The sequence below is a fragment of the Salvia splendens genome, chromosome 18 (assembly GCF_004379255.2).
Source record: "Salvia splendens isolate huo1 chromosome 18, SspV2, whole genome shotgun sequence".
Taxonomy (NCBI): Eukaryota; Viridiplantae; Streptophyta; class Magnoliopsida; order Lamiales; family Lamiaceae; genus Salvia; species Salvia splendens.
The window spans coordinates 5887800-5905076 of record NC_056049.1 but is presented as its reverse complement, the minus strand read 5'-3'; the positions used below and the strand labels follow the sequence as shown (position 1 = coordinate 5905076).

Here is a 17277-nt window from a genome sequence, read left to right as displayed (position 1 = left end):
TGAGGAAGTGGGAAAATATTTTTTTTATTAATTTTGAAATTTTCAGATTTTTTCGATCTTAAAAAAAATAATAAAAAATGATAAATCAACGGGCCAATTAGAGCATGCCACGTCGCCTCCCCGTGCTCTTGCCGCTGGCACGGCCGTGCTCTTAGCTAAGAGCACGTCCGTGCCAGCGGCAAGAGCGCAGCGGCGGCGGGGCGTGTCCTTGCCAGCGGCACGGACGGACGGTGAGCACAAGCTCACCATTGTGGATGCTCTAAGGTTGTATTTATTTTTAAACTGATAATGACAATAAAATATTTGAAGTGAATAAAAAAATAAAAATAGTATACTAGCTAGGAGCAATTGAAGAAGTAATTAAAAATACAAAAATAATATATTACTCCCTCCGTCCCTGAAAATTTGTTACCTATTTCCATTCCGTCCGTCCTTAAAAATTTGTCATCTTTCACTTTTATCATTTTTGATAGTGGACCTTACATTCCACTAACTCATTCACACTTACATTTTATTATAAAACTAATATATAAAAATAGCACTCACATGTCACCACTTTTTCAACTCACTTTCTATTAAATTTCTTAAAACCCGTGCCAGTAAAATGGTGACGAATTATTAGGGACAGAGGGAGTAGTATTTAAAGTCTCAAATGCCATCAAACATTAAAAATTTATACTTTTGGTGCCTAGGGTTACTTTAGTCTTATTGTACCAAAAATACTATAAATTTTTTTTACGGACCATTAATGTATTTTTTGAAAAAATCAGGGACTATTGGGTAGTTCACTCTTAAAATAAAAACAAATCAATAATTTAAGTAATTAAAATACCATAAATTTACAGTTAGACAAATAAATATTGTACAATAGGGTTTTGATCTTCGTCACATAAATTTGGTCACATAGATTTATTGTTTAAGTAAACAATAGATCTACGTTACCAAATTTTATACAACTAAAATTTAGTTTATTTGAGAAAAAATCGTGTATGCATGCATTTACTTAAAATATATAGATACATATATAGTACATGTAACATGCATAATAATTAATAATATGGTCATATATTAAAGATTTGGGTATAATTTTTTTTTTCTTTTTTGAAACATAAAATGTAATTATTGCGTACTTTAATTCAAATTTAAAAAACAATAGAGAGATAATTCAAATATAAAAATAAAAAATGAAAATGAGGCCGAAGATTTATAAAGTTTTTAACTTATCCACTTACTATATTTATTATTTTAATATATAATTAATACATCAAAATTACTAATCTAATTTTATTTTGGTTGTACAAAATTTGGTTGTTTATTTTGGTCTATAGAGATATGGGTTGTACAAATAAATATAACCCATAAATGCTGCTTATCTGGAAAAGTTAAATAACGATAGTGGTTCATATCAGCGACGGAGACAGGATTTATATATTTGGGATCTATAGGCTAAATTTGGTATTTTAAATATTGGAAGAATTTTTTTTTAATATTTTTTTCTATGTCACATCATGCATAAAAAATTTTACCCAATAAACTAGTTCATTTAATTTAAAAAATGGCTAAATCTAACATTTGGATAAGTTAGTAATTAATAACACTAGTGATTGATTTCACCGTGAGACATAAATTATCCGATAGGGTAAATATTGTCTTGATTGGACTGTAAAATTATTGTTAGTGAAAATGCAAGTAAGTGTTTAGCTTTTTTCAGAATGAAATTTGAAAAGTTGAGGTTGTACAACTCCTTTTTCTGAAATTTATATAGTTTTCACAGATACAACTTGTTTAATTCTTTGGCTATTTTAACTTGAAGGGAAAAGGGTGCACATAGTCATAAGTTCATGATTTTATCTTTCGTGTAACTTGGTTCCTTAACTATAATTTCTCAATATCTTAGAATAAATAAGTTTACAAACCAAATGATAGCCCAAGAGTCAAATTAAGTAACTTTCTTGAAACGATTTTAAATTTTGTTGAATTTAGGTTTGATTGAATTTTCTCATTAGAAATAAAGTAGAATTGATTGGACTTGCATTATTATAGGTACTAAAAACGATATAAAACAAAGATATATAGGTACATAAGTGGGAAAATGTATTTGTTTAGAGGACATTTTGGGTGAAAATTGCATCAGGTACAAAAAATGTAATTTATATGTACTAAAAATGATATAACGTAAAGATCAGGTACCATTTATATAGTGTACTCTACTACTACTATTACTACTGCTGCTGCTACTGCACTACTACTACTGCTACCACCACCACTACGACGACCACCACCACCACAAGTCCACAACCACCGCCAATTCGACGTTTGTGGTTGCATCATTAAAGAGTTTTGTAACTATACACCAACCGACGGTTGGATATACAGGCATGTCAATCTATGGGAAAACCCAATATCAAAATAAAATAAAATAAAATAAAATAAAATAAAATTGTATCAACTAATAAAGAAAAAAAATAGTAAATCCAACATGCAACATCATTGTAGAAAAAAATGTACAAAAGTTATAAGTAGAATTTAAAAATTCAGATGCATTTAACCTAATATATTAAAATTTCTATTGATTTTCCATATAAGTTTACACGAGAATTACTATGAAGCAAGCTGTACATACATGTTGATGCCATCATATAATTAAGTGAATTACAACAGCCTCAAACTTCCAAAACTGCCGCATAAGCTAAAAATTCTTCAACTAATTTGCTAAAAATAGGAAGAACAGAAATGGAGAATTAAATTCTTTTATTTATTGCTTCCATCATTCATATGTAACAACAACTTTCATATAATAATAGTATATGGTACCAAATATTAATCACATTTAACAAGACATAAATAAAAAAGAAGACAATATTATTTAGGAGGCGGCACCCCACTATCCGAGCATATCTAACAATACTTTAATTTCATGGTCCTCTCTTTTCTCTGTCTTTTAGTGCATCCATATTTATTACAAATATCATAATGTTATTCGTAAATATTCATCATATTGCCTTGCAATTTTTAGGGCTCTCTTCTTATGATATCTTCTTATGAGTCAAACTTCTACACGCCTCATAAAATGTCGTTGCGTATATTTTAATTATTTTTTAATTTGATTTTCAATTTCATTTTATACATGGCATAGTATTAGGAAGGTAGTATGGTAACGGTACCATGAATTTTACATTGCACTCGAAAAATTGATACTGAACAATGAAATACTATGAGTTTAGCGTTAGGATAGTCGACTGCAACATTAATTTGATATTGTCTGCTTTGAGTCGATGAATTTGTTTTTGGGTCACTTCCCAAAGGCCTCAAACTCATTAGGGTTTGACAGAAATTATATACACTTTCCAACTTCCATCTCTCATCCGATGTGGGACGGATTTGTAACCCAACTAACCTCCCCTTAAACCGAAACCACATTGGGAATGCAGTCGACACGAACATGGGTCGTTCCAGCCCTGGCCTTGGGTCATCCTGAGCCCGACTCTAACTCTGAGTCCTTCAGGGCTCGACCCTAACCGGGGCTCATCCAGGAACAACCCATAGTCACCTGGGCTCTGGTATCACTTGTTAGGATCGTCGACTGCAACCAGTGGCGAAGCCACGTTAGGGCGGGAGGCCCATGGTCACTGGCGGATCTACACCAGGACAAGGGGGTACGAGTGTACCCCCAAAATATTGAAATAATACTATGTACTTCCCACATAACAACCAATTTAAGTTCGTGTCCCAATGGTAGAACTCTCAGCATAAGACTTCTCTCTCTTCATAAAGACACGGGTTCGAGACTCATGGAGAGCATTTTAAATTTATTTTTTATGCTCCTAAATACACCTTTTTTACCTTTCAATATTTCAATATTATGTCCTCTTTAATGGTAATTTTTCTTACGGTTATAATTGTCTGTTCTCTTTAATACCACTATTCTTTATTTTACGTATCTATTACTTCTACATTTCAAAAGCATAATTCTTTCAATGTTTTCTTATAAAACATTTCATTTTCTACTAATACATTTAATTTTTTTCTATCTTTTATCTGATTTATCTTATAAAATATTTTAACTTTCTTAATTTATATAATTTCTAATGCATTCAATTTTTCTTGTAAAGTATCTTTTTGTTATTTATTTATTTATTTTTATCATATCTCAATAAATTTCTAAATTATTTTAATTTTTCTTCTAGTGCATTTGGTATTTCTATCTTCTGTGTTCAAATGAATATATTTACATTTTTTTAAAACAACTGAAAATTTTCTTAATAATCAAAAAGATGATTTATCATTAAAAATAAAATATTGTGCAAAAATATATAAATTATCCTTAATATATAAATCTAATAACTTCCATTTTAGAAAGTCGAAGTTATTCAAGTAGTAACACTAGAAAGTAGTAATTCATTTTTATATACTCCTACAAAAGTCATTTACTAGAAAGTAATTCATTTTTATATACAAAAGATATTTAAATAGTAGTACTAGAAAGTAATCCGTTTGTTTTACAGTATATAATAAAGTTTCTTAGGGCATCCGCAACGCTGGAGCGTTGCGGTGCCGATGCCGTGCCGCCGGAACGGTCCCGCCAAGGACCAGCGTTGCAGCCTCCGAACCGTCGCCGATCCGTGCCTATGCCGTGCCGTGGGTCGTTGCCGCGGCACGCGGCACAACCCGTTCCGCCATGCGCCGAGGCGACGTGGCGGCCTCCCATGCGTCGCGTGAAGCCCACTCGCTGCCCCGCGAGTGGGTTTCGTTTTTTGACGCAATAATTAATTTTTTTTTTAAATTCGAATTTAATAAAAAAATGTTTGCAACGGTATTATGACCGTTTTTTTGTATCCGTTTTTAATTTTTTTTTATTTTTTTAAATTTATTTACTCTATAAATACTTCTATTTCATACTCATTTCACTCACAAACACACATTATTCCTCTCAAATCCTCTCTATTTCCACCCCAATTTTCATCTCAAATCAACTCTGTTTTTCTTCTCCCAAATTTAATCAAACTAATTGATCTAATTGAGCACATTTGGACATGCGACTCTAGCGCCCACACCCAACTCCAACAGGGTCTAATTGAGCACATTTGGACAAACTTTGGCGGATGAAATTATTAAAATTGTGTACTTTTATTTTTTTAGGATTTTAATTGTGTGCTTTTTAATTTTTTTAAGTTTAAGTTGTAACTTTGTTTTAATGTTGTGTGTTTTTTAATAAAGTGTGTGTGTTTTTTATTAAAGTGTGTTTTTTAAATTGAATTGAGATGGGAATAAAAATAAAAAATGAAATTGAATGAATAGTAATTTAAGGAACGGTTAAGGAACGGAAGGTTGCAGGTTCTGTTCCTTAGTTAAGGAATGGAGTAAAATAGTACAGTGGGGCCCTCAAATAGTAGTTTAAGGAACGGTTTAGGAAATGTATAGGAACAGCGTTGTGGATGGCCTTAACGAAAAAATGATATCAAGTTAAAAAGAAGATAAAAGATCGATTTTAAAGCTCGAAGTCGGTATCATTATTTATCGTACCCCCGAATTGAAAATTCTGGATCCGCCACTGCCCATGGTCCCCCCACCAATTTTAGTATGAACTATATATTACATATATATTAGAATCATTACATAACAAAGACATAGCGCAGCTAGTCACTGTTTGCGTCTAAGAGCATCTCCAATGGCGGACGTCCGGTCGGACGTCGCGACGGGCGACCGGGATGTCCGCCATTGTGGCGTCCAGTCGGACGTCCGGTCGGACGTCCCGTTTTTAAAATTTTTTTTTTAAACGAAGATGATACGGGTGCAGGTCCAAGTCACGGCGTGGCCACCGCGAATGTGAATATGGGGGTACCTCATGGAGAGGTCGTGCGGCTGCGTGCATTTGCCGACATGCGGTAAACAGATGCCCATGTTCGACTTCAGCAGGATATCATCGAAGATGTTTGGACTCGGAGGGGTTGACGTGATAATGTATGAAGTTTTTTTTATTAGTATGTAATTTTTTTTTTTGAATCATGTATGTTTTTTTCGATGAAGTTGTTAATTTTTCTCGTTCGTATTCTAGGTCAAATTTTATTTCCGTAAATGTTAATTGTTTTATTTGTAAATGTATGATTTTTTTTAATTGCGGGATGTCCTAGTGGGAAGGGCGATGGGAAGGGCGGATTGTGCAGGGGATGTCCTAGTGACGTGGCAGTGAGATGGGAAATCCTAGTGACGTGGCAGGAGGTGTTTTTGGGATATCCTAGTGGGATGTCCGCCCACTGAAGATGCTCTAAGGCCCTTTTCTTGGACAACCTGGGATTGAATCCACCCGAGTACAGATTTTTTTTTTGACTTGTTACTCTAATTTTTTGTTTCTTCCATGAAATTACCGTATTCAATGCAATTTAATTGTAAAAATACTTTTCAGATTTGTAAATGAGTAAATATAGCATATATAATTAAATTGCACAGTATTTTAGAATTCTGCTCCTTATTTTTAAAAAAAATAAATTCTTTAATTTATTTTGTTATCATTTATATTGAATTTTAGTAGTTATATAACTTAAAAAATAGTGAATAATAAGATTTTGTAGTTATGGTCTTATGGATAGATGAAATAGTCGACGATTCGTTTAATAAATACCCCTCCGCCCACAAGAATATGCACTATTTCCTTTTTAGTCCGTCTCACAAGAATATGCATTTTCTAATTTTAGAAACCTCATTCTCTGTACTCATTCTCCACTTAAAATACTATATTTACTTTTTCTCTCCATCTCTCTCTTACTTACCAATTTCTCTCTAATGAGGTGAGACTCATTCTCCACTTATAATACTATATTTACTATACTAAACCCTAAACTCGTGCCGACCCCAAAGTGCATATTCTTTGGGGATGGAGTGAGTATTCATTATATGTATCACTAGTTTCTATTGATCATGCTCTAGTTATTTCACTTATATACTATGCGACTTCCGGCGAAGACACCATTGAAAATATCAATGACCATTAATATTAATTTGGGCTCCCAGTATCAACATTAGTTTTATATTGTTCGCTTTGCGTCAAGTCCGCACAGATTTATTTTTGGGTCACTCCCAAAAGGCCTCAAACTAATTGAGACTGAACATGAATTATATACATCTTCCAACTTCCCTCTCTCATCCGATGTGGGACGGATTTGCAACCCAACCTTTAGTTTGTCACATTCTAAAAAAATAAAAATTCATGTAGCTTTGATAAAAAAAATATGAGTTGGTAAATAATCAAAATTTTGTTATGCGTAGTTTATTTACATAAGAATGAGTTTATTTTTTTTGAAGTTGTGATTTTAATTTATGATTTAATTAATTTCAAGAAAAACTATCAAATTGTGAAATTACATTATATTGGGCTTCTTTTATTTTCAGTATCTTAGGACAAAGCACTACTAAAATATTTACTTTGTTATAATCTTGATTACGCCTTAATATCTTTACTTATTATTTATCTTATTCTTACAAAGGAAAGGCCACAAGGAGTAGAGTATCTATATAGCATAGGATTCGAAAGGGAATGCCAAGTATTTACGTTTAATCTGATTGCAAAAACCATCTCAATCAATCTCCTAACTCATCAACTTAAATCTTAAAAGGTTTTTTTATTAATAATAAAGGACACATGCTTTTTTGTGTGGGAAAATGAAAGAGAATATCTCAAAAGAATCCATTTACAATAGACATTAATTCTGGAGTCTCTTTCGTTGGATTTGATATGCATTAACAATTTAATAATTCAAACATTTAACTATTTCTACCACTAGCTTATCACACTATTAATCTTGTTTACAGCTAGTGATAGATTTGATATGTGATTTAACATGTTTATCACTGTTTTTGTTTGTTTCGAATGCATGATTAGCGCAATAAATCATCAACTCATATTCTTATGGAATGGCTATGTATATATTATAAAGCATAATGATTACGATTTTATTTTGTATAGTCAAGGGCAGGCACAACATTTTTTATGATAGGGGGATTTGTTAAGCGAGTGCGAAGTCGAAATACGTGTGAGTGAAACCCGTTGAGATGACTCATCATTCTGTCGTCAAATTTTGTTAGGTGCGACCTAAAACATCTTTATTTTTTTCAAATTCGAGTGCTTTTGAAATGAAACCTTAAATTAGGAGCATCTTCTTAAAATGCTATACTGAAATCTCTTTCTTGTCCACTAACAAATTGATGATCCTGACTCTTATATAAATTAGATAACTTTCGTCGTCCCTTATAATAAGGCATTTTAAAGAATATGAATGATTCATTTCTAACACCAAATTAGAAATACAAACTATTGAGAAGGAAACAAAAGAAAATCTAGAGGATATATTTGCTACATCCACCATTTTTGTCCGTTATACCGACATCCCTATATATAAGATTGAATAATCCCTAGTTCACTTCATACACTTTTAGTAGTACTATTCATGGAACAACCATTTCATCAACCAAAATGTGTTAATTTTCCCTCGCAATATTTTGTATACAACTGTTGAAATGAATTAAAGATATGAGAGCTATTATATCATGCTATTATTCAGGAGTGTCACGTTTTTAGTGAAATAATACTTCCAAATAAAATGCACCTTTATAATTCGAACTGTCACTTTTATTGAACGGTCGAATATCATAATAATGGGAGAGGAAATAGATAACAATAATAATGTTCTGTTTCCGTTATTGATTCATTGTATATTTTTTATGGGGCCATATTTGACTATGTAAGAGATAATGGGAGTCCATTGAAAAGTGATGTTCTGCAAAAGGCTAAAGTGATTAGTAATGTAAATTGAAGGTAAAAGAGGGGTAGTGGGATGTAGGACACATGTGTAAAGTGACCAAAAATAGATTTTTTTTTCCCACCAACAACTATCTATGCATGCATCAATTATTATTGGTTGGGGAGGGGGGGGGGGGGGGGTCTAGTGCTTGTTATATCATATGTTTTTGCATATTAAATTAATGTCCACAGCCTATTAATTATGTAGGTACATTTAAATAGCCACTCATCATTCCGAATTTTGTATACACTTGGCGCTTGCGCTTTTACATAACCATGATTTCATGCATTATATTTAAGTTATGAATCTTTTTATACCAATATAGAGATTTGATGTGAGTAAGTGATAGTATAAGACTGGATTTTTATTTATAAAGTTTGAGTTGCATAGAGGAAAGAAGACATTGCCTAAAATATAATACAACATATGGGCCAAACAACATCAATTTCTACAGAAGAAATCAGAAAATGAAGGCCGGCCCAAACACAACAGAACAAGAATATCACATGTATTGCTTCAGAAACCCATTATTTTTGAAAGAGAGTACACACCAAAGTATTGCAAGTAGACACATATTATCCACAGCTTGCTCCCAACTCACAGATATGTCCGAAACTATATTTCATTAAAAACTGCATTCAAGATTAAATTAATCTAACACTATCGATTATACTCCGTCCCTCCCACATAACCGAGACACTTCTTTTTAGCACGAGATTTAGTTAATGATTAAAGTGGAGCAAAAAATTCATTATAGATAAAAATAAGAGACGAAGAGACGACAGACAGTGTTTTGACGTCGATGGTCACAAATACGATACCTATATAGTAAATCTGCTACTAATGATAATTTTTGCGAAGTACGTACAAATTGAGAATCGTTACAAATAAAATTTTCAGGCTATAATCTGGGCCCTACAGTAATATTGAAATATTATGAATCAGTTTATCGAATTTGAAAAGTTCTTGTATCAACATCTCAAAGTCATAACCACTTCTTGTTTACGCTTTGGGACATATTGTTGAAATTGATGTTCCACTACTCATGCCTCGACTTCGCATTAGAGATATCCATTTTAATAATAATAAAAAAAATTCCTAGTTTAGGTCACTCTTTTCGTTTAAAAAAATTGTATTCAAACATTGCGACGATTGTTAGTTGGAAGTTGAAGTTGAAATTGGAATGGATTTGCTGCAAAATTATTTGTATATCTCTGTCATCAATGTGGAGAGCAACAAACAAGCTACAAAGAGGCACAAGACAACACTCATTTTTTCAAGTAGCATTCAAATTCATGCCTGAAACTATAATCGAAAACCCAGCACAACAAGCAGCAGCAGCACGTCGTGAACATATGATACAACTCATTCGAAGACGAACCTTGCTTATTTCTTTGCGAAGGACACACTCTTATCAATGCTTCCACCCAACTCCTTCTTTGCCTTCTCCAGACCGACCCTGAAAACGAGCAGCCATTAACAAATTCTTAACAAGCTCTGAATGAAACTTGGAATTATAACTGGAGAGTATGAACAAACTCTTGACAGACCTTTCATATTCATTAAGTGGACCAAGAGGGTAGATTTCCTCGACTCCGCTGCGTCCAAGGCGCACTCTTGATGCAAAGAACGGAAGCTCAGTTACCTGAGGCAAAAAGGGTCAATATTTCAAGGATAGTGATTTAGCAACGTCTCAGTTAGCAATCCTACAAACAAAAAACGTGCCTGAGAAGGCACAAATGCGCATTCAATGACACCGGCATCTCCTCTCAACCCCCTCAAGCAAGCATCAGCAAATTTGACTGCTGCATATGCCTGCATCATTTATTCATAATCTTGCTTAAAATTTTAAGCTATTCTCCACGCAATTTCCAAAACAAAAAAATTACAAAGAAACTGATGTTGGGATAGCAGCATACCATAGAAAGAGTAGCAGAACCTGCACCAGCTTTGGCCTGCAATAGTAACCAGTAGTATTAGTTAATCACAGCACTACTACTGCTGAAGATAGAGAAAATGACAATTTTTTTTGTTATCTATGTTTACAGTAATGAGATACAATTAGGGACCATTTCTTGCCCAGTGGACATGAAGTACAGGTCGAACGTATTCATGCTTACAAACCACGTTCACAATATTAAGTTATTAACAACATGAAAGCATAAATGAATAACACAAGAAACATATCAGAGTTAGTTAATTAACAGAGCTTTCACAACTAAAAACACTACAGGGTTCAAATGCCAACTCTAATGTGTGACAAAATATTTGTAGGTCATAACAATACAAATTAGTTGTTAGATTCAGATTTTGTCCCCATACGAATAAATCATTTTTACAATATAAACCTTAACTGTCACTTCACATTGAACGTATCTTTCGTGAATTTGAATGGAATCTATAAGATATCCCACACAAATTACAGGATTCAAAAGTGAACACAGAGATAAAAATGGGCAAATACATTTGGCAGAGCATTTAGGTTTGCTTTCCATATGTCTGAGGTTTTTCCAGCAATAAAGTTTAGGAGGATTGGGTTCAATGGTTTGCCATCTGGGGCTGTTATAGAAAAGAGGCGAGAGACAAGGGAAAGTAAGAACGGAAAATATAATTGATTTATAATTGAAACTTAACAAATGATAATCCTCTTATGAGGCCCTACAGTAAATGACTGTCTTCATACTAAATTCAAGAATATGGATACCCCTCACGAACCTAAGAGACATATATAAAGACTCTCAAAAGGCTAAGGAATAAAGATACCATTTAAGATGAGATTTTTAGACTTGTAACATATAAAGATAGATTTCTAGACTTCTAACATTTAAAGATAGACTTCTAAAGACTTCCAACTCTTCTGAACGGTAAGCTATTGCATGATGTGTATCAGGGTCATGGCTCTTGCTGAACTAAGTAGTTTAGAACTTGAAAGATATGGGAATGACTTGCTGAACTAAGTAGCAAGCAATCTGTTTAGAACTTGAAAGATATGTCCGGTATATATAAATTATAACGATGCAAGAGAAGCATCCAATAGAAAAACAATTATCTGCAGCTTGAGTAGAAAAAATGAATTTTATCAGAGAACTCCGACCAATACTCAAGCTTACCTCAACTACTTCAGTCCCCCCATTCTGGATGCGAGATGTCAGATACTCGGTCTCTTCTTTGGTGAAAGAGCATGCAGGTTTTACCTAGATAAGGAAGGGGGATTATAATAAAATGTTACAGGGCAGAATTCTTACAATTAATACTGAAATATCTTGCTATTGTATTGACCTGTGACAGAAGGGGCAGTATTGTTACACCAGCATGGCCGCCTACAACTGGAACACTAACTTCCCGTGGATCTAGCCCCAACACTTCAGCCTTGAAGTACAATGTTGGAAATGAAAAGTGATTAGGAAATAGCAAAAGACAATTGAAATATAATATAGCTGATCACTTCATTAAGTGGCAACTAGCTAAGTGCAAAAACAAGAGTGTGAGTTGATCAATTCATAATAGGTACTCCAACTAAAGATGCAGAATATCATAAGTAAATGAATTCCACTGTTTATAAAGAAATGAACCAGAGCACTTTCTGTTTCTGGAGAAAGTAACCAATTACTATTAAGGTACACATGCCAGAATATGACCAGGTTTCAGATTTCGAATAGTAACATTTAACAGCTAATAGTTTTAAAACATGAACGACCATATTGTCGCATCTCATAAGAATCATCTCAGGATGATGGATGCTCATGCTAGCATGTGAATGAGAGAGAGAGAGAGAGAGAGAGAGAGGGAGAGGATGATGAGAAATAAACTCGAACGTACATAAAAACAACCATATCAATAGAAGTCAGAACCGATTGGGCACACCAAAGCTACACACAGATCAACTAACTTGCAGACACAACATGTTCATGGATATATTATGAAACATAAAAAAATAAATTCTGGTAGAAAGATATCTTACCACAAAGGTATTAGCTCTAACTACATCAAGCATAGTAACTCCTAGGAGTCGCCTTGGATCATAGGTCCCAGCCTTCTTAAAAACCTCTGCAGCAATCGGGACTGTAGAGTTCACAGGATTACTGATTAAGTTAACAATGGCCTTAGGGCAGCACTTAGCAATTCCTTCAGATATAGTTTTTACTATTCCTGCATTAATGTTGAAAAGATCATCCCTTGTCATTCCAGGTTTTCTGGGAACACCAGCAGGTATGATTACAAGGTCCATCCCAGTCAGTGCTTCCTCCAACCGATTTTGGCCGAGGAAACCACGAACCTAAACACCATTACATTCAGTCAAGTCCTTGCTAAGTCCCAGAGAAACGCAATCTACCTTGGAAATCAGAACTCAAACCATACCAGATATGTATCTAGTGATGTATCTAATGATATAAAGGTTTGTTTGCTTAATGATTATGAGTTAAATGCATTCACCATCTTGCAGGAGTGATTCTTGTGGTTTGATTTATAAGAGAAGCAACATTTCTGCAACCCACTAATTAGAGATGGATATGGTAATTATGCATTTATGTCTTCCTATTTTTCAGCAATACATTGCAATCACTGCGATGGATTACCAGGTTGCAAAAAGGAAATTCTCTCCTCTATAATAATTTGCATCAAATTTACACCCCTAAGCATAATATTTCGAATTTGATTACTTCCAAATCTTGATTAGCACTACAAAACTCAGTTCAAATAAGACAATAGTTCAATTGAACGAAGCTGCAAATTAAAATGAAAAAGAAGGACGATATCAAATTGAAGCAGGAATTACCACAGCGGCGGTGTCCATGTGGCTGATATCCGCTGTGACGCCAGGGGAGTTGACAACATCATAAAGATGGAGCACCGAGACCAAAGGATTCATCTTCATCAACATCGCCAGAGGCTGGCCTATGCCTCCAGCCGCCCCTAATATCGCCACCTTGAAACCCGGAGAGCCGCCTTTTACCCGGCAATCCGAGCGCCATAAGTTCCCCTCTTCCACCTTCAAAAACACACAGAATTTGTAAGCCCTATTTACGAGTAATTTTGACTTCACCGCAACATTCCGATCAAATTTTAAATTCAGTTTCTTGTAGGAGTAGTTGAAGAAAAAAAAATTAAAAAAAGGAGGATGTGTACCTGCTGCTGATTAATTGGGGGATTGATGTGACTTGAAATTTGGGCAATTCGTCGATTAATATCCACACTCTGCTGCATGGTGATCGGAGAATTTCTTTGAAATACTAGAATCAAAGCTGCGAAATGATAAATTAAAATAAAGTTTTTTTGGACGCGATCTTAATACGAATATACGAAAGTAATTAAATAGTACTCGTATTGTTCATAGGGATGTGTGAAGGTATAAAGGATTAGGATAGAAGATAGCAGGCAAAGTATGGGGTACATGTACATCATATGGTGTCTGTATTTCTTGCAAGGTGGAATTGAAAATAACAATTGATTGCTTACACAAAATTACATACTCCTCCTAAAAGACAGTTTAGTTTAGTTTAGTGTATTAAGAATGTAAAAATTGAAAAAAACATACTTAAATATTTAATGTATAAATAAAAAAATTTCAAATAGTAATGAAGAAAAAGAAAAAAATAGTTACATATATTAATGATTATATATTTTTTTTAAATACAAATTTGAAATGTGACATACTATCTAGGAGGAATAGGATAGTAGTTCTAATATTCATTAATTTACTAAATTACCCAAGGAAATTGCTATCTAGATCTAGAAATTTGATATGAGCCATTGTTATGTAGATCTAAGGATAAGAATGAAAAATAGTGACGTAAAAATGTAAAATTTTCTACTTCTATGGATTCAGTGTTGGACGGATTTTTATAATGCGTTGAATTGAATTGCGTAAATTATGAAGTCTGCGTGTCTCTCCAATTCAATCCCCTTAGGCCCGCCCGTTTCGTAAGCCCAATTTCAAATCCACTGATTTGGGTTATTCAAGATTTAGGAGCGGTTTTGTCCAGATTTAATAATCTGGTCCATGCTTTTGGTTAAAAATTTAGGCAACATATCTCGTCCTCCAACTTGTTTCGTTAGAAGAAAATGACATACTAATATGGTGAAATTGTGAAATACTAAAACACAACTTCAATGTAAAATATAGAAATAAATTATATATGTCACTAAGCTTCGACCTTTTGGAAAGTCAGGACTCGACTCTACTCGAACGAGACTACAATCTGGACCCTGAAGGTACCACATGGATCGTGCATGGCGAACAGTTAACACACACGGACAACGCATCCTTTGCGGCCAAAGTTTTCCTATGTTTCCATGGTCAGAAAAACAAGTCATGATATAGCCACTCAGTCAATTACGATAGAAATCCATAGGTACTATCCTAAAACCAATTGGTGGTAGAAGAAGTGGCCCGTGAAATTTATATAATAGTTTCAGTTTTCTCTTGGCACTGATGTTTGATAGTTATATGTTATTTTTTTAAATTTCAATATGGGTCAATCATTTTTCGGTTTCAGCCTAGATATATTGTTAGGTCAGTTAAATTTGACCCACAATCGGTGACCTACTCTGATACCATGATAGAAATTTATGGGTTCCATCTTAAAATCAATTGGTGATAGGAGGAGTGACCCACGAGATTTATATGGATGACTAGGTCTAGTTTTCATTTTTCTCTTGACACCGACGTGAGATAGTTCAATTGCCAACAAATTGCTCCCACTACTTCAACCCACATACATACTCGTTGAATTAGAGCTCCCTAGATCACAAGAATTGAGGTTCAGATTCAACGTTCATCTTTAAATTTCTCATCTTTGTTGCAAGCGTGGAAGTCTTATGATCATTTCAATCCATATATTGTGAAGGCGTATTGAAACCCCTTCTTATCCTATCACATGATCGTGACTCTTTTATAAATGAATGGATAACCTTATTCTTTGTAAAGATGACCATTTCTTATAGTAACATATTAATAGTGTATTAAAAAATAAATATTTTATTTTGAATGAGATAACGAGAGTATTACTCCCTCCGTCCCCGATTAATTGTCACTCTTTGAACGGGCATGGGTTTAAGAAATATAAAGAAAAGTTGGTTGAAAAAGTTAGTGGAATGTGAGACTCACTTTTATATTGGTTTTATAATAAAATGTGAGTGAAGTGAGTTAGTGAAATGTGAGACATACTTACCATTTATGGTAAAAATGAAGTGTGACAATTATTGAGGTACAGATCGAAATGAAAAAGAGTGACAATTAATCGGGGACGGAGCGAGTATTATTTAAATCCGGATGGACAAAATTATATAATGGGCACTAGCAACAGAGGTGTGGAATGGAAGGCAAGTTAAGAGAGAAAAAGTGATATGCTTCTAGAAAGAAAAGAGGAGGTTGTGGAGCAATTCAAAGACGCAAATGATTGATGTTTTTTACGTTTAAGCCACCATATAATCATATCTTTTCTTCATTTATGGATCCCTCCATATTATCATGGAATCTCTCTGTTCTTCCTGACATTTTTTTATTAATTTCCTTTTCAAATAACCATCTTTCAAGAAAAAAAAAACTTTTGTATTCTTTATATTAATGAGATGCGATGATATACAAATCTAGTCTAGAAAAAGAAGAAAAAATAGCAATGTGATTAATTATAAACATGTACAATTATTTTTCAAGATCATATCATTGAGAGAATATGGCAAGTAATAATGAGAGGATTGAAAAGGAAAAAAGGCAGTACAAATAAAATCAATCTAGGGAACAATGCATTAGAGGTGATTGCATGAAATTCAGAGGGGGTGGGGTTGCTAAAGGTTGAAATGAATGGATGATTCATAGTAGAAAAATCTCATGATTAATGGGTTGAATGAAAAAGAAACTTTGTAATTGTGTCTTACCAAAAATAAAACACACAGCCCCAACATAAAAGGTTGAATTAGGCCTTTCACCCTCTACACACATTCCACACACACACTTTTTCCTTTTCTGTTCACACATTTGTAATGTTTTTTCGAGAGAGGGGTAGTATAAGTGTAAATTGATATTCAACTTTTATTTTAATAAAAAAACATGGGATTACGCATGGCGAATAAATCATATTATTATTTTGTTTCATCTTATTTTTTTTTATGTTTTGGAAATTCCAAGAGTTATTGATGAACTTTGTATTGTGTTTTCAAAGACTCAAATGTATTTACTTTCCCCATTTACTACCCTTATGTCATCCTCATTCTTGTAGTCAACATCAAAATTATCTTCCACCAAGGATTACGACATGGGTTCGGCTAAATTTACATACATATTTAAAATGGAAACTTTACTAATAATTAAGAACCCAAAAACATTAATTAAAAAAAAACTTCAATGGAACCCATGGCTCAATATATAGCTACAAAATTTTGGGAGGGTTTCCGAATGCGAGGTAGATATTCTACCAATACATTTATTTTCAGTAATTAAAATGGAAATTTTGTTGTCAAACCCCCACGAATGGAAAGTTAT

General features: G+C 33.7%; 1 protein-coding gene across 1 annotated transcript; it reads right to left on the bottom strand.

The window, feature by feature from the left end:
* Window positions 1-9983: 9983 nt before the first annotated feature.
* Window positions 9984-14200, bottom strand: LOC121775998 (malate dehydrogenase, glyoxysomal-like). Its single transcript, XM_042173118.1, has 9 exons — window positions 13923-14200; window positions 13573-13785; window positions 12757-13071; window positions 12075-12164; window positions 11906-11989; window positions 10715-10750; window positions 10521-10610; window positions 10346-10440; window positions 9984-10254 (listed from the first exon to the last, which is right to left on the bottom strand). Exons 1-9 carry the CDS (start codon window positions 13998-14000, stop codon window positions 10182-10184), a joined length of 1074 nt encoding a protein of 357 aa, XP_042029052.1. The 5' UTR covers window positions 14001-14200; the 3' UTR covers window positions 9984-10181.
* Window positions 14201-17277: the final 3077 nt, after the last annotated feature.